Raw genomic sequence first — 24,045 nt, forward strand, 5'->3', positions numbered from 1 at the left:
GAGATGACCATACCAAACAAAAATGCTGCACAATAATTTCACAGACTTTACTGAAGGCTTCATACTATCTCATAACATTTTCCAAGTGCCAGCATAAATCACACTTTCCAATGACACTGCCACACGTAGAATCACAGATATGGCAGATGATATTGAATCACAGGTTTTAGACAGAATCTGCACATCAAATTGGTTTGCAATCCAATTAGATGAGACGAATTACATTATTAATGCCCCACTTCTTGTACAGTTGAAGTCGGAAGTTTACATACACCTTAGCCAAATACATTTAACTCAGTTTTTCACAATTCCTGACATTTAATCCTAGTAATAATTCCCTGTCTTAGGTCACTTAGGATCACCACATTATTTTAAGAATGTGAAATGTCAGAATAATAGTTGAGAGAATGATTTATATCAGCTTTTATTTCTTTCATCACATTCCCAGTGGTCAGAAGTTTACATACACTCAACTAGTATTTGGTAGCATTGCCTTTCAATTGTTTAACTTGGGTCAAACGTTTCGGGTAGCCTTCCACAAGCTTCCCACAATAAGTTGGGTGAATTTTGGCCCATTCCTCCTGACAGATCTGATGTAACTGAGTCAGGTTTTGTAGGCCTCCTTGCTCGCACACGCTTGTTCAGTTCTGTCCACATATATGTGATGGCCACTGCAATACCTTGACTTTGTTGTCCTTAAGCCATTTTGCCACAACTTTGAAAGTATGCTTGGGGTCATTGTCCATTTGGAAGACCCATTTGCGACCAAGCTTTAACTTCCTGACTGATGTCTTGAGATGTTGCTTCAATATATCCACATAATTGTCCTTCCTCATGATGCCATCTATTTTGTGAAGTGCACCAGGCCCTCCTGCAGGAAAGCACCCCCACAGCATGATGCTGCCACCCCCGTGCTTCACAGTTGGGATGATGTTCTTCAGCTTGCAAGCTACCCCCTTTTTCCTCCAAACATAACGATGGTCATTATGGCCAAACAGTTCTATTTTTGTTTCATCAGACCAGAGGACATTTCTCCAAAAAGTACGATCTTTGTCCTCACGTGCAGTTGCAAACCATAGTCTGGCTTTTTTATGGCGGTTTTGGAGCAGCGGTTTTGGAGCAGTGGCTTCTTCCTTGCTGAGCGGCCTTTCAGGTTATGTCGATATAGGACTTGTTTTACTGTGGATATAGATACTTTTGTACCTATTTCCTCCAGAATCTTCACAAGGTCCTTTGCTGTTGTTCTGGGTGTCACGATCGTATATAGACGGGACGGACCAAGGCGCAGCGTGATATGCCAACATGTTTATTTAACGAATAAACACACAACCAAAACAACAAACGAAAACGTGAAGTCCAAGGTAGCACACAAACAACATACCTTACACGGAACAAGATCCCACAACCCACTAGTGCCAATAGGCTGCCTAAGTATGGTCCCCAATCAGAGACAACGAGCGACAGCTGCCTCTGATTGGGAACCACACAGGCCAACATAGATCTAGACATAATAGAAACTACAACATAGATATACACAACATAGAAACTACACACCCTGACTCAACATATACGAGTCCCCTGAGTCAGGGCGTGACACTGGGATTGATTTGCACTTTTCGCACCAAAGTACGTTAATCTCTAGGAGACAGAACGCGTCTCCTTCCTGAGCGGTATGACAGCTGCGTGGTCCCATGGTGTTTATACTTGCGTACTATTGTTTGTACAGATGAACGTGGTACCTTCAGGCATTTGGAAATTGCTCCCAAGGATGAACCAGGCTTGTGGAGGTCTACAATTCTTTTTCTGAGGTCTTGGCTGATTTCTTTTGATTTTCCCATGATGTCAAGCAAAGAGGCACTGAGTTTGAAGGTAGGCCTTGAAATACATCCACAGGTACACCTCCAATTGACTCAAATGATGTCAATTAGCCTATCAGAAGCTTCTAAAGCCATGACATCATTTACTGGAATTTTCCAAGCTGTTTAAAGGCACAGTCAACTTAGTGTACATAAACTTCTGACCCACTGGAACTGTGATACAGTGAATTATAGGTGAAATAATCTGTCTGTAAACAATTGTTGGAAAAATTACTTGAGTCATGCACAAAAGTAGATGTCCTAACCAACTTGCCAAAACGATAGTTTGTTAACAAGAAATTTGTGGAGTGGTTGAAAAACGAGTTTTAATGACTCTAACCTAAGTGTATGTAAACCTCCGACTTCAACTGTATATATTCGATACATATATGAAGAATTTATTTGTTGCAAAGAGTTGCCTCAGAATACAACTGCAGGTGAAATATTCTGTGTTCTGACGAGTACATAACGGGACATGGAATACGATGGGACTGTTGTATTTGGATCTGTACCGACGAGACTGCTGCTCAACCTATCCATGCAGGAATGCGCAAGTGTCATTTTCCAAGCAAACAATAAAATTGCAGATTTCAAGAAAAAGCTGGACGTCTGGAGAGACCGAGTGGATAAAGGCATTTTCGATATTCCCCCTATTTTCAACTCTGGCTGATGAGAGTGATGTAGAAATGGATCACATGCGTAAATTGATGGGGTCACATCTGAGCCAAACTCAGCTCAAATTCTAGGATTACTTCCCCTCACAATCTGATTCACGCCCAGGAAAGCAGTGGATGCGTAATCCGTTCACCAGCACTGAAGAGACTCACAGCTTGTCACCAATTCTTGAAGATAAAGTATTGGAGCTCTCCTGTGACCAAGTCCTGGGCGCTTGTTTTAATGAAATGCGCCTGTCCATATTCCGGCTGTTCAGCAATGGAGAATACCCACAACACAGCGAAATGACAGTGAAGACATTAATCCCCTTTCATTCTACATACTTATGATATACCAGCTTTTCCTCTCTTGCTGCAACAAAATCAAAATATTGCAGCAGACTGGCTGTTGAAAACACCTTGAGTGTCCCTCTCCTCCATCCCTCCGACGTTTGACCTGTTGGTGTCCAAGAGGCAGGCACACCCATCTCATTGATTAGGTGAGTCAAACATCTTGTACTATTAAATGTTTTTATAATCTATATATCGAAATAATTAAAGATTGTTATTTGTTTATGAAGATTCAGTTGTTGTTACATTGTTTTTATTGACAGCACAGGTAATGTGATTGTGTATAATGTCTAAATATTTTTTTTATTGTTTTGTCATTTACAGACAGACAGCCCCTGAAGACAGCCCATCAAATAGATAGGCAAACAGACAGCCCCTGAAGACAACCCATTAAGAAAGCACAGAGAGACACTGCCCATGAAGACGGCACAGACAACCCTTGAAGGCAGCCAAGTAAATATATAATTCATACATTTTGTGTAATGTATGCCATGCTTCACCGTAGGGATGGTGCCAGGTTTCCTCCAGACGAGACACTTAGCATTCAGGCCAAAGAGTTCAATCTTGGTTTCATCAGACCAGAGAATCTTGTTTCTCATGGTCTGAGCGTCCTTTAGGTGCCTTTTGGCAAACTCCAAGCGGGCTGTCATGTGCCTTTTACTGAGGAGTGGCTTCTGTCTGGCCCCTCTACCATAAAGGCCTGATTGGTGGAGTGCTGCAGAGATGGTTGTCCTTCTGGCAGGTTCTCCCATCTTCACAGAGGAACTCTAGAGCTCTGTCAGAGTGACCATCGGGTTCTTGGTCACCTCCCTTACCAAGGCCCTTCTCCCCCGATTGGTCAGTTTGGCCGGGCGTCCAGCTCTAGGAAGTGTATTGGTGGTTCCAAACTTCTTCCATTTATCGCACTGCTTTGCTTTATGTTGGCCAGGTCGCAGTTGTAAATGAGAACTTGTTCTCAACTGGCTTACCTGGTTAAATAAAGGTGCAATAAAATAAAATAAAATAAAATAAAAACAATGATGGAGGCCACTGTTCTTGGGGACCTTCAATGCTGCAGAATGTTTTTGGTAACCTTCCCCAGATCTGTGCCTCGACACAATCCTGTCTCGGAGCTCTACACACAATTATTTCGACCTCATGGCTTGGTTTTTGCTCTGACATGCACTGTCAACTGTGGGACCTTATATAGACAGGTGTGTGCCTTTCCAAATAATGTCCAATCAATTTAATTTACCAAAAGTGGACTCCATTCAAGTTGTAGAAACGTCTCAGGGATGATCAATGGAAACAGGATGCAGCTGAGCAAAATTTAGAGTCTTATAGCAAAGGGTCTGAATACTTATGTATAGAAGGTGTTTTTTGTAACAAAAAATACATAATTTGCAAACAATTCTAAAAACCTGTTTTCGCTTTGTCATTATGGGGTATTTTGTGTAGATTGATGAGGAAAAACATTACTTTAGGGCCTCCCGAGTGGCGCAGCAGTCTAAGGCACTGCATTGCGGTGCTAGAGGCTGTCAGGTGTTGCTGTAGGTAGGTGTGGTGTGGAATCAGGCGCAGGACGCAGAAGTTAAGTCCAACAAAGACTTTTAGTAGATCACACAAAATATAATCCAAAACAGCCCAGAGGCGAGAAAAGCGCACACAGGCGTAAACAAACGGGCGCACTAAACATGTGCGTAATCCTCTCCTAAAGAAACAAGGAGGTAAGCTACAAATAGCGCACCGAAACGGGTAGCGCAGCAACACGACAACGGGAACAATTACACACAACACCTAAACTCACAACAAGGAACTAAATAGGGTGCTTAATGAGACATAACACAAAACAGGTGTGACAAACAGACAAAACCAATCAAACATGAAACATAGAACGGTGGCAGCTAGTACTCCGGAGACGACGACCGCCGAAACCTGCCCGAACAAGGAGGAGGGCCGCCTCGGCGAAACCGTGACAGTACCCCCTTGACGCGCGGGCTCCAGCCGCGCGCGCCGCCCGGCCTCGGGGACGACCAGGAGGACGCGGAGCAGGGCGCGTAGGATGACCACGATGGAATTCGGTCAGCAGGGACGGGTCCAGAATGTCCCTCCTCGGCACTCCAGCACCGCTCCTCCGGGCCGCACCCTCCCACTCCACGAGATATTGGAGACCCCCCATCCGGCGTCTCGAATCTAGGATGGTCCGAACAGTGTACGCCGGAGCCCCTCGATGTCCAACGGGGCGGAGGAGTCTCTTCTATCTCAAAGTCCTGGAGTGGACCAGCTACCACCGGCCTGAGGAGAGACACATGGAACGAGGGGTTAATATTCTTGTAATCAATGGGCAGTTGTAACCTGTAACACACCTCGTTCAATCTCCTCAGGACTTTAAAAGGCCCACAAACTGCCGAATCCAGCTTCCGGCAGGGCAGGCGGAGGGGCAGGTTTCTGGTTGAGAGCCAGACTCGATCTCCAGGTGCGTACACTGGCCCCTCACTGCGGTGGAGGTCGGCGCTCGTCTTCTGTCGACGGATGGCTCGCTGCAGATGGACGTGTGCAGCGTTCCACGTCTCCTCCGAGCGCCGCACCCACTCATCCACAGCAGGGGCCTCGATCTGGCTCTCATGCCAAGGTGCCAGAACCAGCTGGTACCCTAACACACACTGGAAAGGGGTTAGTTTAGTGGAGGAGTGGCGGAGAGAGTTCTGTGCCATCTCGGCCCAGGGCACATATCTCGCCCACTCCTCCGGCCGGCCCTGACAATATGACCTCAGAAACCTACCCACATCCTGGTTGACTCGTTCGACCTGCCCATTACTCTCCGGGTGGTAACCCGAGGTAAGGCTCACCGAAACCCCCAACCGTTTCATAAAGGCTCTCCAGACTCTGGAGGTAAGAAGCTCGAGGACGCGGGAGAAGTGGAGGGCCGTATGTATCCCTGTCTCAGAGACTCGGCAATGTATGTCTCCATTGCCCCTTTCTCCTCCTGTGACAAAGGATACACATGGCTCCGCGGGAGCGCAGCTCCTGCCTGGAGGTCTATCGCACAATCCCCCTGTCTATGAGGCGGCAACCGTGCCGCTCTTGTCTTACTAAACACGAGTGCCAAATCCTCATACTCAGGCGGAATGTGCAGTGCTGGCATCTGGTTCGGACTCTCCACCGAGGTCGCCTCTACGGAAACACCCAGACATAGCCCTCACACTGAGCAGACCACCCTTTAAGAGCCTTCTCTCGACACGTAAATCGTAGGATCATGGGTAATCAACCAGGGAAGCCCCAGTACCACCGGATACGCAGGAGAGTCGATCAGATAGAGTTGAATCGTCTCTCATGACCCCCCTGCGTCTTCATCCTAAGTGGCGTCGTGACCTCCCTAATCAACCCAGATCCTAACGGACGACTATCTAGGGCATGTACAGGGAAAGGCTTATCAACCGGAAGGAGGGGAATCCCTAACTCAACACAGAATTTACGATCTACAAAATTCCCAGCTGCGCCTGAATCGACTAGCGCCTTATGCTGGGAACGAGGTGCAACCTGTGGAAAACAAACAGGTATAGTTATGTGTACGACAGAAAGCTCTGGGTAAGTAGGGCACCTACTCACCTGGGAGTACTCCCCAATGTGTGACCTGCCGTCTCCCTCACCAGGGGACCCTCCCCAGCACCTAGCCGCGGTGTGCCCTCCGCGGCCACAGTTGGTGCAGGAGACCGCCCCCTCGGGCTCCTTCTTCTCCCCCTCTAGCGCCAGCACCTCCGAGCTCCATCGGGCTCGGCTCGGAGGCGCTGGAGGGTGGAATGGGCGACCCCCACCTGGGGACGTCCGCGGGTCGCGAGCAGGGTGTCCAGCCGAATGGCCATGTCCACCAACTGGTCAAATGATAGTGTAGTATCCCTGCACGCTAACTCTCTGCGGACGTCCTCCCGGGAGGCTGCATCTAAAGTGGTCTATGAGGGCCCGCTCATTCCACCCTGCATCTGCCGCTAGAGTCCGGAACTCCAGCGCAAACTCTTGAGCGCTCCTCATCCCCCTGTCGGAAGTAAAATAAACGCTCCCCGCCGCCTTCCCTTCTGGTGGATGGTCGAAGACCGCACGGAAGCGGCGGAGAACTCCGCATAGGTGACAGTGGCGCGTCTATTCTCCTCCATTCGGGCGTTGGCCTTACTCTACGCCTTGCCGGTGAGACAGGAGATGAGGGCGAAACGCTCTCGTGTCCCGAGGGCGCCGGGTGTACGGTGGCAAGGTAGAGTTCCACCTGTAACAGGAACCCCTGACACCCGGCAGCGGTGCCGTCGTACGCCCTCGGGAGCGAGAGCCGAATCCCACTGGGTTCCGGTTGTTGGACGGGCGGGCTGACCGATGGTGATGGTGCGGTAGGTGGAGGTGTGGGTACATCGCTGGTCTCCCAACGATGGAGAATGTTCATCATCCGGTCCAGGGCGTGCCCGATCTGGTTAATCCGATCGTCTTGACCACGGAGACGTTCCTCCATGATGTCGGTGGGTGCTCCTGCTGATTCCATGCGATGGTGTGTAATTCTGTCAGGTGTTGCTGTAGGTAGGTGTGGTGTGGAATCAGGCGCAGGACGCAGAAGTTAAGTCCAACAAAGACTTTTAGTAGATCACACAAAATATAATCCAAAACAGCCCGGAGGCGAGAAAAGCGCACACAGGCGTAAACAAACGGGCGCACTAAACATGTGCGTAATCCTCTCCTAAAGAAACAAGGAGGTAAGCTACAAATAGCGCACCGAAACGGGTAGCGCAGCAACACGACAACGGGAACAATTACACACAACACCTAAACTCACAACAAGGATCTAAATAGGGTGCTTAATGAGACATAACACAAAACAGGTGTGACAAACAGACAAAACCAATCAAACATGAAACATAGAACAGTGGCAGCTAGTACTCCGGAGACGACGACCGCCGAAACCTGCCCGAACAAGGAGGGGCCGCCTCGGCCGAAACCGTGACAGAGGCGTCACTACAGACCCGGGTTCGATCCCAGACTGTATCACAACAGTGATTGGAAGTCCTGTAGGGCGGTGCACAATTGGCCCAGCATCGTCCGGGTTTGGCTGGGGGTGCTTTATTTGGCTCATTGTGCTCTAGTGACTCCTTGTGGTGGGCTGGGTGCCTGCAGGCTGACCTTGGTTGTCAGGTGAATGGTGCTTCTGGGTTAAGCGGGCGTTAAGAAGTGTGGTTTGGCATGACTTGACCTGTTGGGGAGTTGCAGCGATGAGACAAGATTGAAAAAGGGGTTAAACAACAAAAAAATAATTTTAGAATAAACAAATGTGGGAAGGGGTCTGAATACTTTCCGAATGCACTGTACATAACCAGCAGTGTATGGTCTAGCTACCAGTATACTCACCACCGGGGACCAACGAACTCCAACCACCTAATTCGCATAATAGAGTCCTTCGGCAGGGCATGCAAACCATAGTTGTTGGCCGTGCATCCTGGTGGAAGCATGCATTGCATGGCATCTGTATAGGGCTTTTCAGTCTCAAACGGTTTTGATCCTTTGAACGCGTTGGTTGGGGCAATGAAACAACGGAGCCCCATTCAATGAAGGGAAGCAAAGTGGGCGAAATGGCAATTGACTTTATGACCAAACATTTTAATTACCAGTAGGAGTCAATGTTCAGTCAGGAATCTTTGGACTGTGGCTTCACATTTTATTTAAAGGTTGATGTTATGACGTTGAAACAATTACGTTGATTATCAACATTGACACAAGGTCAAATAAAATACTTCTAATCAAATATAAAATGCAACATAATTTCAACCACCCAATAAGATTTTTTACATTTCTAAATTGAATATTGAACACAATTTCAACTTATCTATACATAGTTTTGATGATAATGTTGACATTAGATTGATGCAACAACCTGTTAGTCAGGTTAAGTCAGTGTATTTAAATTGAAGTTTTTCCCTAATTTCAATGTTTACAATGCTGGTTGAAATGAGAGGAAAACACTACTGGTTTATTACTTTTTTCATATGGCCAAAAGTATGTGGAGAAATTGTTTACCTTCTGTAAGTTTAAGGAATATTGCCTTGTGCCGTGTAATTATGTTACAAGAAACCCACATACACTACATTACCAAAATGATGTGGACACCTGCTCCTCATATATCTCATTCCAAAATCATGGGCATTAATATGGAGTTGGTCCCCCGTTTGCTGCTATAACAGCCTCCACTCTTATGGGAAGGCTTTCCACTTGAAGTTGAAACATTGCTGCGGGGACTTGCTTCCATTCAGCCACAAGGAAGTTAGCCACATTAGTGAGGTCGGGCACTGATGTTGGGCGATTAGGCCTGGCTCGCAGTTGGCATTCCAATTCATCCAAAGGTGTTCGATGGGGTTGAGGCCAGGGCTCTGTGCAGGCCAGTCAAGTTCTTCCACACCGATCTGGACAAACCATTTCTGTATGGACCTTGCTTTGTACACAGGTTCATTGTCATGCTGAAACAGGAAAGGGACCTTCCCAAAACTGTTGCCACAAAGTTGGAAGCACAGAATCGCCTAGAATGTCATTGTATGCTGTAGCATTAAGATCTTCCTTCACTGGAACTAAGGGGCCTAGCACAAACCATGAAAAACAGTCCCAGAACATTATTCCTCCTCCAACAAACTTTACAGTTGGCACTATGCATTCAGGGTGGTAGCGTTCTCCTGGCATCTGCAAAATCCTTGGCATTGCGCATGGTGATCTTAGGCTTGTGTGCTGCTGCTCGGCCAAGGAAACCCATTTCATGAAGCTCCCGACGAACAGTTATTGTGCTGACGTTGCTTCCAGAGGCAGTTTGGAACTCGGTAGTGAATGTTGCAACCGAGGACAGGCGATTATTACTCTCTACGCGCTTTAGCACATGTTGGTCCCATTCTGTGAGCTTGTGTGGCCTACCACTTCGCAGCTGAGCCGTTGTTGCTCCTAGACATTTCCACTTCACAATAACAGGACTTACAGTTGACCAGGGAAGCTCTAGCATGCCATACATTTTACGAACTGACTTGTTGGAAAGGTGCCATCCTATGACGGTGCCACGTTGAAAGTCACTGAGCTCATCAGTAAGGGCCATTCTACGGCCAATGTTTGTCTATGGAGATTGCATGGCTGTGCGCTCGATTTTATACACTGTCAGCAACGGGTGTGGCTGAAATAACCAAATCCACTAATTTGAAAGGGTGTCCACATACTTTTCCGTGTTGATTCCACGTCCCAATATGTTGAACATCTACATTGAAACAACATTGATTCAACCAGTGTGTCCATAGTAGGATCAAACGTAAAGCTATGCCAGTTAAGTGTACACCTCACACACATGGTTATGAGCTTAAAGAAAAGACGACAACTGTACCATGTCAGATATAGAGTTCCAATATATTCCATTTTGAGTTTGCATCCCAATATTTCACTTTATATAGATCACAAAAGACTGAAATATAACAAAACCGTTTGACATAGAAACACCGGATTTTAATCTTTATTAATGTTCAAATTATGAAAAATATGAATAACATTACACCCATGAGGCCAAAGAGGGAGCTTTTGGTCATTAACTGCAGGAAAGGGCTACGGTACTAGAAGTGGCTTTAGTGTAGATAAGAGTGTCTAATTAGTGAATAAGATCCAGTATAATGTGAATGTATGTCAGGGCTGCGATGTGAAATTGTAGTATAGTAGAGATGAGCTGAGATGTTTGGAGGTTGGGAGTGGAGAATGAAGGGTTGATGTTGTGGTGAGGCTGTTGAGCACGAGGCCGTGCATTGCGACCATCTCTGTCTCTGGTACACTCTCCGCTCGGGGGCCCTCCCGTTCACTCAGAGCGCCCACAGAGCCCTGGGCACAGAGCAACAAAACAAGCCCATCTCCATCCATCCCTCCATATATCCATCCATTCCGGCACTGCTGCCGGGGCCCTGGAGAGCTAACGAGGGCCACACACAGCGGCTCAGGCTCCTATGAAAAGTGGAACAACTAACTAACTAACTCTGACTGACTATCTCTTCCCCCCTCCCTCCCTGCCAGCATGTTAGTGTTTTGGGGTCAGGTTTTCTTTTAATGGTTGGATCCAATTAAACAACAACATTTGACAACAGTAGTATCTTCAGTGGTAGTGACATCCTGAAGTCAGAGCCAAAGGCCCACCACTTATTCCTCATCTCATCTCTTTCTCTCTCTCTCTCTCTCTCTCTCTCTGTCTCTCTCTCTCTCTCTCTCTCTCTCTCTCTCTCTCTCTCTCTCTCTCTCGCTCTCCGTTGTCACATTTTGGCTCAAGGCTACTCATTTGGAGTAATCAAAATAGTTAAACATGTTGTATCATGACAATACCCCTGCCTAGATTTTCTAGTTAAGTTATTGACTGAACAGACATTTCATTATCTCCCCCGGCCTTCTCATTCCTCTGTTTTGTTTCAGCACATACAAGCTATGATTATGAGGTGAATATGGAGATTAAATATCTTGCTAATATATTTTTTTTATTCACAGTTTATTTAAATCCTGGATTCATTCAGATATATGTCCTCTGCCAAAAGCCTTTCATGGAGTAAAGATAAACTCAACACCAGTAAAGCATGTCCAGTGTCTCAGGAAAACTATTAACAATGTTTGACTATGGACGGCCTGCAGGTGTCCATTGCCACACAGATAGTTAATAAATGTTTTGGTTGACTTTTTGCACAGGGATGATGGGATTGCTTCCCCTCAGTTTTTAAGCTCCTCTCTAAATAAACATGAGAATGCCCATTAAGCGTTTCTTTCTCTCCCACTCACTCTGTTTTCTTGTCATCTAGTTCCTCTTCCTTACCCTCCTTTCTCTCAGGTCACCCCAGTTAATGCCCTATTTACAGCGGGCATCTGTCAGTCTCCCTTTATGGGTCATGCCCCTCTCCCACACTGAGACCCACTGTGCCACTCTGCTACCCATCAGCCCATACAAATGCTGACCCCTCGACCCTGCTGAGGTCACACTCTGACCTGGCCACAGCTGGATCTGCCAGAAGTTGCCTTCTTCATCAGAAAGAACTCCTCTGCAGGTAAGTCCTTCAGGTCATAGAGAACTGCAGTCAACGAGTTCATCAACAATTCTCACAGATTTTAGGCGTGGTTAAACCCTGTAGGTATTGGTACCACTATGCAGTGGCTGTGTCGGATGCATGTGTTTTTTTTTTAAGTTGAGAGAATTATATTATTTGCAGCTGTAGTGTTTCTTGTGTCTGAAAGCACAATGTTGTCGATTCAGAGGTTGGTAGCTGCCCTTGGGTTCCTGTGCTCACAGAAAAGATTACGTAAAGTAGGGAAATAAATCTTCCTCATCATGCAGGGAGGGAAAGACATGTCAGGAACCAGTTCTGCAACACAGTGTTGATACTCTTCACATTCAATGCAGGGGGGAACGTTTGAGCGACATTGAGGGAACTCTCATCATAAATCTGCCCAAAACAGAACAAAGGGAAGGTTATTACAGGTGCTCCCATTCGCTAAATTGAGCACATGAATTAATGTCGGATCTACGATGTACTGTGCGTATCAATATATTCTGTAACCTGTGTGTCTCTCACAACCCATTAAACAAGGGTGAATGTAATCACATGTATGTCACTTCTCCATCCATTCAAATTAAAGTAAGAGAGATGGATCTCTCGTTGCAATAGAAAGCATGACCTTTAGTAACACTATAGCAACCATAAAGAGTGTTATGTCATTCTGGATTACATGCATCATACTCAGATCCAATAATCTTGACATCGCTCCATTAAAGAGCCTCATCAGTGGCTCCCCCATTACAACTGCTCTCAGCTAGCGCCACCCAGTGGCAGCCAAGCGTACTCATCGTATTATCTAAATGGGCCTGCCTTAGTGGAATTTTAAACAGCCATATCTCAACTAGGTGGTTCTCTAATAGAGTGGAGATTGTCGGTGTCCTTTAGTGCAGGTCACAGAGTCACTTGTAAGGCAGCTCAGGAGGGAAGCTGGTGTTTCACTAATGCTTGATGAATTGTGAAAAAATACAAAAACACTGGGAGTGCTGACAGAGTGCTGATGATGGTGCTCTTGGTTTCCCTCTCTCTGCCCCAGGGCCCCATGGGTAATTAGAGCTGCCCTCTAAGCGGTGCCTCCAGTCCAGAGGCAAGTGGGGCTGTGGGGACCAGAGCAGCTCCCTATAGGCGGAATTAATGGACCTTCGTTGCATTTCCTTCACATTTAACTTGAAGGGGAAGCTGTGAGGGGAGGGGGACTTTGAAAATGGAGGGGTTTTAGTAGTCTCGAAAACCCGACCCTAGGCAACACAGTGACAAGGTTATGGTTTCAATGATGGACTCTTTTGGCATAGAGGAACTACGTCACTGCCTAAGTCGATAAGGGGGAAAAATGTCCCGTTTGTTTGCAGGCAAAAAAAAAAAAGTTGGCAAGCAAAACCTTTGCAGTGGTTTTAGTTAAGGAAGTTGATGCAAACTAGCCACTTGCAAAATGAATGCCTCCATGATCTCAATCTTGCTAGCTACTATTTTTTATTTTATTCAAGGGAAAGAGTCCATCATTGAAACCAGACCCTAGTCACTGTGTTGCCTAGAGTCGGGTTTTCAAGACTAGGGTTTTAGCCAAGGCAACAAGGGGGAAATGCCACACACTCATTCATTTACATACACAAACAAACACAGGCTGGTGTGTTAGTCCCATCACCATTAAGCATATACCTTCTGAACATTAATTCAGAGAGAGAGAGAGAGAGAGACAGAGAGAGAGAGAGAGAGAGAGAGAGAGAGAGAGAGAGAGAGAGAGAGAGAGAGAGAGAGAGAGAGAGAGAGAGAGAGAGAGAGAGAGAGAGAGAGAGAGAGAGAGAGAGAGAGAGAGAGAGAGAGAGAGAGAGAGAGAGAGAGAGAGAGAGAGAGAGAGAGAGAGAGAGAGAGAGTTAATTAATTGTGTAATGTTTCTTGTTCAGTGAGGGTTCCCAAACTTTTTCACCCAGGCCCCCCTCCAGCACTGGGGAACATTACTACAAAATCTATGGGCTAAAAAACCTAGCTAAAAAAACGTTAGATGACATGGGCTAGTTGATCTGGACATTTCTGACAACTTATAAATAACTCTGTAAGGTATGCAATGACTGACATGACAAGAGGAAAATTGATGATGCACTACCCAATTTCGAAATTGCACGTTGTGCATTCTACTATTACAACTTTCAAGAGTAAGTTGAAAGCTGGACTGAGTTCCTTAAATTTTTTGGGGGGAACCACTGCCTCACAGAACCTATTGGACTGCCTTTCAGCTCTGTGGGACATGAACAGAGGCATCGACAGCACTTTCCATGTGAAGTACCATGAGCCTTCCATTTTGTCGATATAGTATATAACCTCTCTGGACTCGGCATGCCGTACAGAGTTGAGCTCTATGTTATTGCGATAGCGGCCAAAGCAGATAGCTGTAGATCGATCTGCCCACTGCTGTCGGGTCGTTCCACGAAATAAGTGACTTTTGCATCCCTTTGATATTTTAAGTAGAAATTGTGCACCAATATTGCATTTTAAAAGCCTGTTAATTTAGACCACATGGAAACTTCAATAATAATAAAAAGAAATGAATAAAGACTTGCTAAAGTGCCAAAAGTCAGCATTTGATAAAGTCATTTCTGAAGATTATTATTTATTTCTTATGATTAATGTTTCCAATTTTTGGTTTAAAGAATAATCTTTCCCTCATTTTAAGGTAATCACTGTTGTTTTAATATGGTGAAACTATTAAAGGTCAACCCTCTTGTTTTAAAATGGTGAAACTATTGCTTTTTAAATCATTGTTTCTGAAGAAACATTGAACATCTAATAGTCAAATCATAGTGTAAAAGCAGGTGAGCTGGTTCTACTTTTTGGGGGCATTTTCTTGTGTTTTGTGGTGGGAAACGAGCATAACACGACAACCCTGTTACCCTGTTACTGTTGTTAGATAGACAGGCTAGAAATGTTTTCACAATTATCATTTTTGTCAATTGCCCCTCCTTGTTATACACAACAAGCTTCCATTCCCCCTGTCACAAGAGTATTTATGGCTGATTTAAGATGAAATCACACACAACACTGTTACGGTCAATCCTGTTACTTTACTTGGCACTTAATAGGCACTTACTATAGTATTTTTCTTATTTAAACCTCTTGTGATGGGAAAACTTGTTTTTCATTAAGTTGAACATGTGCTCTTTATGACAATAGGCACCTAATTGGTGGAACGAGCCTGTGTACTGTAAGTGCGGATGGGGCAAAGAAATAAGGCAATTTCCTGAATCATTTTGATGCAATGCTTTCCAATTGTGTCCTCAGAGCAGGATGTTGTCCAAGAAAAAAAGAGTAACAGCACAAATCTCAAAGTGCTAGTATATGTGTGCATACATTCGTGCATGGGTATATGTGCGCACTGTGCAGCAAGCCATTATAGTCATTGTACAGTATTTATACTGGCAGGTAGTTGCAAGAGGGTAGAACGTTTATGATCTGATGAACAAAACTATTAAAGGCATCAGCGAGGTTGCACAGAGCTCCCATTAAAGAGCATTAATTCACTCTCATATACATGCACAAACATCAGATGGGACAACCCAAGGGCATTTCAGAAAATGGCTCAGTGACGGACCCACCAGAAGGAGGAGAGGACCAATATGCCTATATTTATGTATGTATGCAGGTGCATGGCAGTTTACAGTATCTGCCGTGACTCAGACTCTGAGGTTAGGCAGGTCTGTTTCTCATGGGATCTCCCATATGGTGACCCTGACAGCTAGGCGCTTCCTGAGGTGGAAAGTTAGAGAGAGGAAGTGGAGAATCAAGGTTCTTCCTCTTTAAACAATTAGCATTTGTTTTGTCATGATAAAAGCTACATTTCTTTGAGAGTAAATGTAACTCTCACACATTGAGACGAACAAAGTGTAAATTGAATGTTGGATTTGAGAGGACACAAATGGGTAATAATAATAATACTGTTTATGTATTTTATATAGAGCGTTTCATTACATAAGAAATGTCAATGTTGCTGTAAAAACATGATGTGATGAGAATGTCATGGCCCCTTGCCATTGCAAGAGAACCGGTGAAGAAGGGAAGAAGGGAGAAGGGAGAAGGGCAACCAGACGGAAATCCCTCGATGTTGGAGAGAGGACGGAGTGACAAAATTGGCAGTCATGCAAACTGACACCTAAGATAGATGAAGAGATGTTTGAACAAGCTTGATTGGACAGTATAAACATTACATCAAACAAAATGTGATTGCTACATGGTGGAGCACTTGCGTGGTTGTGTGCTTGGGCTTTGCCAATTAAAATGTTAATAATTTCAAAGTATTACAGGAAAGAGTGCCATGCAATGCTATAGTTTGCTGTACTGTACTGTAGTATTGCGCAACACTGTAATTTGATCCGTTTTTTTAATCCTTCAATGTGAAATTCATAGCTGCAGGAACAAGCAGTATTTTAGGAGTGGTGTGTGTGTGTGTGTGTGTGTGTGTGTGTATGTGTTACGTTCAATTAAAATCCTGACCTTGGGTTTGAGTTAATTAATCCTGGATGTATTAGGGCAATCTGCAAACTCAAATGACTTGAGGTTTTAATTTTGAATACTTATTTTTTATGAATTATTACCGCACAGAATATTAACTAGCAACACCTACATGTACTTATGCAAACGTAGCATTTCTAGGTTCAGATAAGAAGCAGATATAAACGCAATCTTGTTGGCAGCTGTACTTTCATATAAAGTTTGCACTAACACAGAGACAGGGCCATGACAACAGAACAACTACTAAGTTATGACACAAACATAACAATCATGCAAAAAGTATGACTGAAGACTTTGTCCTCTAACACACTGTGAAAGTAGTCTGAGCAAATGATGTTTCAGTCAAGGTCACTGCAAGTACACTGAAGTTTGTTTGGACAATTTATCCTTCACATGATTACTAGTGATGGGGTTGGTCCTGCTGACAACAGCCGTGCGAACGGCAACATCAAAACAGGAAGAAGTCAGTCTAAAATTGTGCTTTAGATAGATATGAATATGGAGACTATCTAATGAACTGTAGTTCCTTTAATGGAGCAAAAACATGTTTCAAATCCAGCTTGAGGGACCAATACTTTGCATGCCTAACACTGGAAAGGTAACACAGACACTTTCTCAGAACTGCGCACAGAGTAAAATTTGCAGTGAATGGCTTTATTTATAGATACAATTACAAAACAAGCAAGCAATGTGCAAAAACAATATTATCCATACATAAATAACCATATATAACTAATATAGTATTCATAAATATCTACTGAAATGCATCATTACATTTAGCAGCCAGCAACTGATCCTGAAATAAATAAAACTACAAATAAGGATGAGGTGTACAATACATTTCATTGGTCAGGTTGATTGTAGAAGGTGGTTACGTGAGCAACATACCAAGGTGAAGGGCTTTGTCTCTTTCACTAAAACACACAAGCACCTATTGGTGGTCATTATTTTGTATGAAGAGATAGTGTCACCATCGCATTGGAGATATGCTATGCTGTGATTACCTGTCTGATGCGATACCAGAGGTGCTCTGTCTTTTACAGAACATACAGTTTACTGTACTGTCCTACTGAATGATCCTATGCTAGGAGTTACAGTGAATGTGTGCATTTAATAAGAGGACTTTACTACTCTTACACGTTTGTTGCCTAGTCTAATAAGTATAGATATGTGAAGAGTTATTGCCCCCACTGATGGCCCAATGAAAATTATACAAGAATACAGTGAGGGAAAAAAGTATTTGATCCCCTGCTGATTTTGTACGTTTGCCCACTGACAAAGAAATGATCAGTCTATAATTTTAATGGTAGGTTTATTTGAACAGTGAGAGACAGAATAACAACAAAAAAATCCAGAAAAACACATGTCAAAAATGTTATAAATTGATTTGCATTTTAATTAGGGAAATAAGTATTTCACCCCCTCTCAATCAGAAAGATTTCTGGCTCACAGATGTCTTTTATACAGGTAACGAGCTGAGATTAGGAGCAAACTCTTAAAGGGAGTGCTCCTAATCTCAGCTTGTTACCCGTATAAAAGACACCTGTCCACAGAAGCAATCAATCAATCAATCAGATTCCAAACTCTCCACCATGGCCAAGACCAAAGAGCTCTCCAAGGATGTCAGGGACAAGATTGTAGACCTACACAAGGCTGGAATGGGCTACAAGACCATCGCCAAGCAGCTTGGTGAGAAGGTGACAACATTTGGTGCAATTATTCGCAAATGGAAGATACACAAAAGAACTGTCAATCTCCCTCGGCCTGGGGCTCCATGCAAGATCTCACCTCGTGGAGTTGCAATGATCATGAGAACGGTGAGGAATCAGCCCAGAACTACACAGGAGGATCTTGTCAATGATCTCAAGGCAGCTGGGACCATAGTCACCAAGAAAACAATTGGTAACACACTACGCCGTGAAGGACTGAAATCCTGCAACGCCCGCAAGGTCCCCCTGCTCAAGAAAGCACATATACATGCCCGTCTGAAGTTTGCCAATTAACATCTGAATGATTCAGAGGAGAACTGGGTGAAAGTGTTGTGGTCAGATGAGACCAAAATGGAGCTCTTTGGCATCAACTCAACTCGCCGTGTTTGGAGGAGGAGGAATGCTGCCTATGACCCCAAGAACAACATCCCCACCATCAAACATGGAGGTGGAAACATTATGCTTTCGGGGTGTTTTTCTGCTAAGGGGACAGGACAACTTCACCGCATCAAAGGGACGATGGACGGGGCCATGTACCGTCAAATCTTGGGTGAGAACCTCCTTCCCTCAGCCAGGGCATTGAAAATGGGTCGTGGATGGGTATTCCAGCATGACAATGACCCAAAACACACGGCCAAGTCAACAAAGGAGTGGCTCAAGAAGAAGCACATTAAGGTCCTGGAGTGGCCTAGCCAGTCTCCAGACCTTAATCCCATAGAAAATCTGTGGAGAGAGCTGAAGGTTCGAGTTGACAAACGTCAGGCTCGAAACCTTAATGACTTGGAGAAGATCTGCAAAGAGGAGTGGGACAAAATCCCTCTTGAGATGTGTGCAAACCTGGTGGCCAACTACAAGAAACGTCTGACCTCTGTGATTGCCAACAAGGGTTTTGCCACCAAGTACTAAGTCATGTTTTGCAGAGGGGTCAAATACTTATTTCCCTCATTAAAATGCAAATACATTTATAACATTTTTGACATGCGTTTTATTTTATTTTATTTGTTGTTATTCTGTCTCTCACTGTTCAAATAAACCTACCATTCAAATTATAGACTGATCATTTCTTTGTCAGTGGGCGAACATACAAAATCAGCAGGGGATCAAATAGTTATTTCCCTCACTGTAAGTATAATTTGACCCCAACACACATTTTTACAAACTTTTTCATAATAAATTACATTTGAGATTATTTCAAACACACACAAGATACGCATGGTCTGTTTCTTCATCCAGAGGACTAATGCAGATTTTGTGCACTTCAGCATTAATCCTTCATATCACACTATCAGCATCATTAACACCAAGGTGTGAGAGGTGAAGGCACAGAGGTGTATATAGCACACACCATCTGGTGGAAGGTGGAGTAGTCCATTGGAAGTCATGCTGAAACCCTGACTTGAGATACATGCTAACCTTCTTATAAATCATATTGATGATATTGTAGGATTTGTGAGAAAGTTAATGTTTTGCAGCTTTCTCTCAGATCAGGATCATACCATTAGAGGCAATAAGGAAGTTCCGTAAACAAAAACTGGAAACTAAATTGATATTTTTTAAATATACAAAAGGCGAGAGCATTGCTGGTGGGGAGTTATAAAACAATCATACTAATACCAAGCATATGCAGTACAAAAGCAGTTTGACTGACTAGACTCACTGAGATTTACCCTCCATGTTTCTTCAATAACCACCTACATGTTGAAAATGTAAATTAGAACATATCTAAATATTACTGTGTGCAGTTCAGGCAGTTTAGCTGTGGCGACCATTGATCACGTTCCCCCCAGGAGGAGCGATGTGGATGGAGTCCAGTATAGGCCGGAGTATCTGACCAAAGGGTCTAAATGGTTAGAGAGAGGAACAGGGTACAGGGTCAGAGAGGTACACAAGTCAGTACTGCATTACTAGTATCTGTCGCTCAGCTAGTAAGTATGTATACTCACGTGGAGAGCACTTCGGAGGGCAGGTCTGTGATGTAAGAAGGGATCTTCCGGCCTGTTAAGAACTGGGCCACCTCATTAGTGAAGGTGTTACAGTTGTGCTCAAACAACCTGTACTTGTCGCCTCTATGGAAGAACAAGAACAGAAAGAAATCTCAGATCTAAAATCAGCTACAGTTGAAGTCGGAAGTTTGCATACACCCTGGCCAAATACATTTAACTCAGTCTTTCACAATTCCTGACATTTATTCCTAGTAAAAATTCCATGTCTTAAATCAGTTAGGATCACCACTTTATTTTAAGAATGTGAAATGTCTGAATAATCAGCTTTTATTTCTTTCATCACATTTCCAGTGATTAGTATTTGGTAGCATTGCCTTTAAATTGTTTAACTTGGGTCAAACGTTTCGGGTAGCCTTCCACAAGCTTCCCACAATAAGTTGGGTGAATTTTGGCCCATTCCTCCTGACAGAGCTGGTGTAACTGAGTCAGGTTTGTAGGCCTCCTTGCTCGCACACGCTTGTTCAGTTCTGTCCACATATTTTCTATATTGTCCTTAAGCCATTTTGCCACAACTTTGGAAGTATGCTTGGCGTCATTGTCCATTTGGAAGACCCATTTGCGACCAAGCTTTAACTTCCTGACTGATGTCTTGAGATGTTGCTTCAATATATCCACATAATTTTCCTTCCTCATGATGCCATCTATTTTGTGAAGTGCACCAGTCCCTCCTGCAGCAAAGAACCCCCACAGCATGATGCTGCCACCCCCATGCTTCACGGTTGGGATGGTGTTCTTCGGCCTGCAAGTACCCCCTTTTCCTCCAAACATAACGATGGTCATTATGGCCAAACAGTTCTATTTTTGTTTCATCAGACCAGAGGACATTTCTCCAAAAAGTACGATCTTTGTCCCCATGTGCAGTTGCAAACCGTAGTCTGGCTTTTTTATGGCAGTTTTGGAGCAGTGGTTTCTTCCTTGCTGAGCAGCCTTTCAGGTTATGTCGATATAGGACTTGTTTTACTGTGGATATAGATACTTTTGTACCTGTTTCCTCCAGCATCTTCACAAGGTCCTTTGCTGTTGTTCTGGGATTGATTTGCACTTTCCGCACCAAAGTACGTTAATCTCTAGGAGACAGAACGCGTCTCCTTCCTGAGCGGTATGACGGCTGCGTGGTCCCATGGTGTTTATACTTGCGTACTATTGTTTGTACAGATGAACGTGGTACCTTCAGACATTTGGAAATTGCTCCCAAGGATGAACCAGACTTGTGGAGGTCAACAAAACATTTTCTGAGGTCTTGGCTGATTTATTTAGATTTTCCCATGATGTCAAGCAAAGAGGCACTGAGTTTGAAGGTAGGCCTTGAAATACATCCACAGGTACACCTTCAATTTACTCAAATGATGTCAATTAGCCTATCAGAAGCTTCTAAAGCCATGACATCATTTTCTGGAATTTTCCAAGCTGTTTAAAGGCACAGTCAACTTAGTGTATGTAAACTTCTGACCCACTGGAATTGTGATACAGTGAATTATAAGTGAAATAATCTGTCTGTAAACAATTGTTGGAAAAATTACTTGTGTCATGCACAAAGTAGATGTCCTAACCGACTTGCCAAAACTATAGTTTGTTAACAAGAAATTTGTGGAGTGGTTGAAAAACAAGTTTTAATGTCTCCAACCTAAGTGTATGTAAACTTCCAACTTCAACTGTATCACTGCTATGTTGTGTTCATGGATCATGCGTCCACCAAGGTGGTGGTGGATGATGTGAGTTACCCAAAAACAACACTTTTTTTGTGACACACACACACACCTGTATGTGTTCTCTCCTAGCGAGGACAGGTAGTCCATGAAGATCTCCTCTGTCACCTCTGTGTTTCCCAATTCCACCACAGTGTCTGGGGAACCAAGCATTGTTCCCCCCTAAAACACATAAAGTCCATATTATCCTACAAAACACCAACCCCCAAAACGTCCCTGCTTATCCTATGCGTTTAACTTCCCTCCTCTTTGAAGGTCATACCAATATAGGCCTAGTCTTACTGTCAGCTAGTGTAAACCTATGATAAAGAGTAGGGGCACACTGAAGTAGGTCTTAGCAAATATTAGGAGGATATTAGCCAATACATCATTTTAGGCTTACCGGTGAGCAGCTGGAAATACCCACTCCTCCAAAGTAGAACTCGTCTCCATAAACCACAATGGCTGAGTGCCTTTGAGAATTGAAACACAGGAATGAGTGTACAGGAGTGGATGGTTACAATATGACTTAGATGTTGGACATGAAAATAATCATTTGAATAATTGCAGAGTGACAGCAAAGACAATAGCTTATTGGTGTTCTTAATGATATTAGCTTGATGTGTGGATTAATTGTATTGTCACAAAATTATAGGTGGGAGAATTCTTACCAAATGCCATCAAGTTGTTTTCCTGTAACACATTAAAATATATATGTGGGACGGAGGCTTGATGCTGCTGATGTGCATGTATGTCAATTAAGCTCGCACACACCTCTTGTCTTGTGTAGCTAGCTAGCATTTTAGCTAACGTAAACGTTGCAATATTGTTGAGCTGAAATTCTGAAGAATAAGCCTTTGAATAGCTAGGCTATACTATATAAACCAAGCTCAAACCTACTTCAATTGACAAGTTGTAGCGAACTAGTTAGAAAGTTAACGATAGTTTAAAAAAACGAATTAATTGCAAGAGTAATGTTAGCCAGGTAACTAGCTAGCCATCAGCTGGATCAAAGGCCTGCCGACGTGCTCAATCAATCTCAACCGGCAGCTAGCTAGCTACACAGCCTCATTATCTGGGGAAGATGTCGAGACTGCGCTTCACTTACCTAACATGATGGGGCTGAGATTGCGAGCCATTCCTCTTGACAGGTCGTATATATACAGTTGTACACTGTATGTTGTTGTGTCATTTTTATCCATTTCGTTAAACCGCAAAATACCCCAAAATGTTTGTTTGTTTATGTTAGCTAGCTAAGCTAACAGTAACGTTAGCTATCTTGCGGTTAACTTGCCTTTCTACTGACTGCTGATTAGATGGCTTTGCAACGTTGCTGTCTACTGAAAAATGTCACGAGATTATATTATCAGCTAAATTACCTGAACTATGACGTTAGATATTTAGATGTCTGATTATAACCTACAAGTACACTGGCTGCCAGAGACAGTTGTCCCTCATTGCAGGTGCAGCTAAACCATATAATCATGGATTGTCATCTCATGGGCATGGCAGTGCATCAGCGCCTCCATGCGTCCACATAGCACTGTAGAGGTTCTGTGGTAGAATTTCTCTGTTATAAAAACCATTGGCATGATATTCTCTATCAAATCCCCAGATACAGCTCCTCGCATCTGAACATTATCAAAAGCCTTTCTAGCCTAGGATAGGCCGCCTTCCTATTAAATGGGATTCACCCAGCAGTGTGAACTGGGGAGTGACCATTGCGCAGGACAGTCGCTTTCCACTGTCCAGGTGCAGAAATTCGGATTTCCTATTATGCCGCTGTCCATGGTGCTGAATCTCATATTGCTGTTTTTAGCCTGTTTGTTTACTTGAACAACATCGTACCTTTCTACACTTGTGACAAAGTCACCACGAAGGTTTAGCCCTATCTTCAGACACCATCAACATGTAAGACTTGCCCCAACCAAAACCAAGGCAGCTTTTAGTAATGGGCCAGCTATTATGAGGTGAAAGTGCATCAGCATCTTCATTCGTCCCCATAGTTGGGGGTAATGTGATTTTCCTCCTCCAAGTCTAAAGCAAGTAAATACAATACACCCATATTTCTGTGTGTATTATCATTGCACTTGAGTCTTCAAGCTTCAGATCGAAGGGCATAGTGATTGCGGTGTTGTGACCATCAATCATGGAATTGAACAGAAAAACCAACATGGATTGTAATTCGAGACTTCACAAGATTTTGACAGGTGAGTTAAGGGTTCTAACAAATGTCTCATA

The 24,045-nt window shown here is 43.9% G+C and overlaps 1 protein-coding gene across 1 annotated transcript; it reads right to left on the reverse strand.

Annotated features, from left to right (window-relative positions):
* Positions 1–19,175: 19,175 nt before the first annotated feature.
* Positions 19,176–23,302, reverse strand: LOC121550675 (desumoylating isopeptidase 1). Its single transcript, XM_041863028.2, has 6 exons — positions 22,913–23,302; positions 22,476–22,497; positions 22,208–22,277; positions 21,878–21,987; positions 20,060–20,182; positions 19,176–19,956 (listed from the first exon to the last, which is right to left on the reverse strand). The coding sequence occupies exons 1-6, from the start codon at positions 23,004–23,006 to the stop codon at positions 19,869–19,871; spliced, it is 507 nt and encodes a 168-aa protein (XP_041718962.1). The 5' UTR covers positions 23,007–23,302; the 3' UTR covers positions 19,176–19,868.
* Positions 23,303–24,045: the final 743 nt, after the last annotated feature.

This window comes from Coregonus clupeaformis, chromosome 35, assembly GCF_020615455.1.
Source record: "Coregonus clupeaformis isolate EN_2021a chromosome 35, ASM2061545v1, whole genome shotgun sequence".
In the NCBI taxonomy this organism is placed as follows: Eukaryota; Metazoa; Chordata; class Actinopteri; order Salmoniformes; family Salmonidae; genus Coregonus; species Coregonus clupeaformis.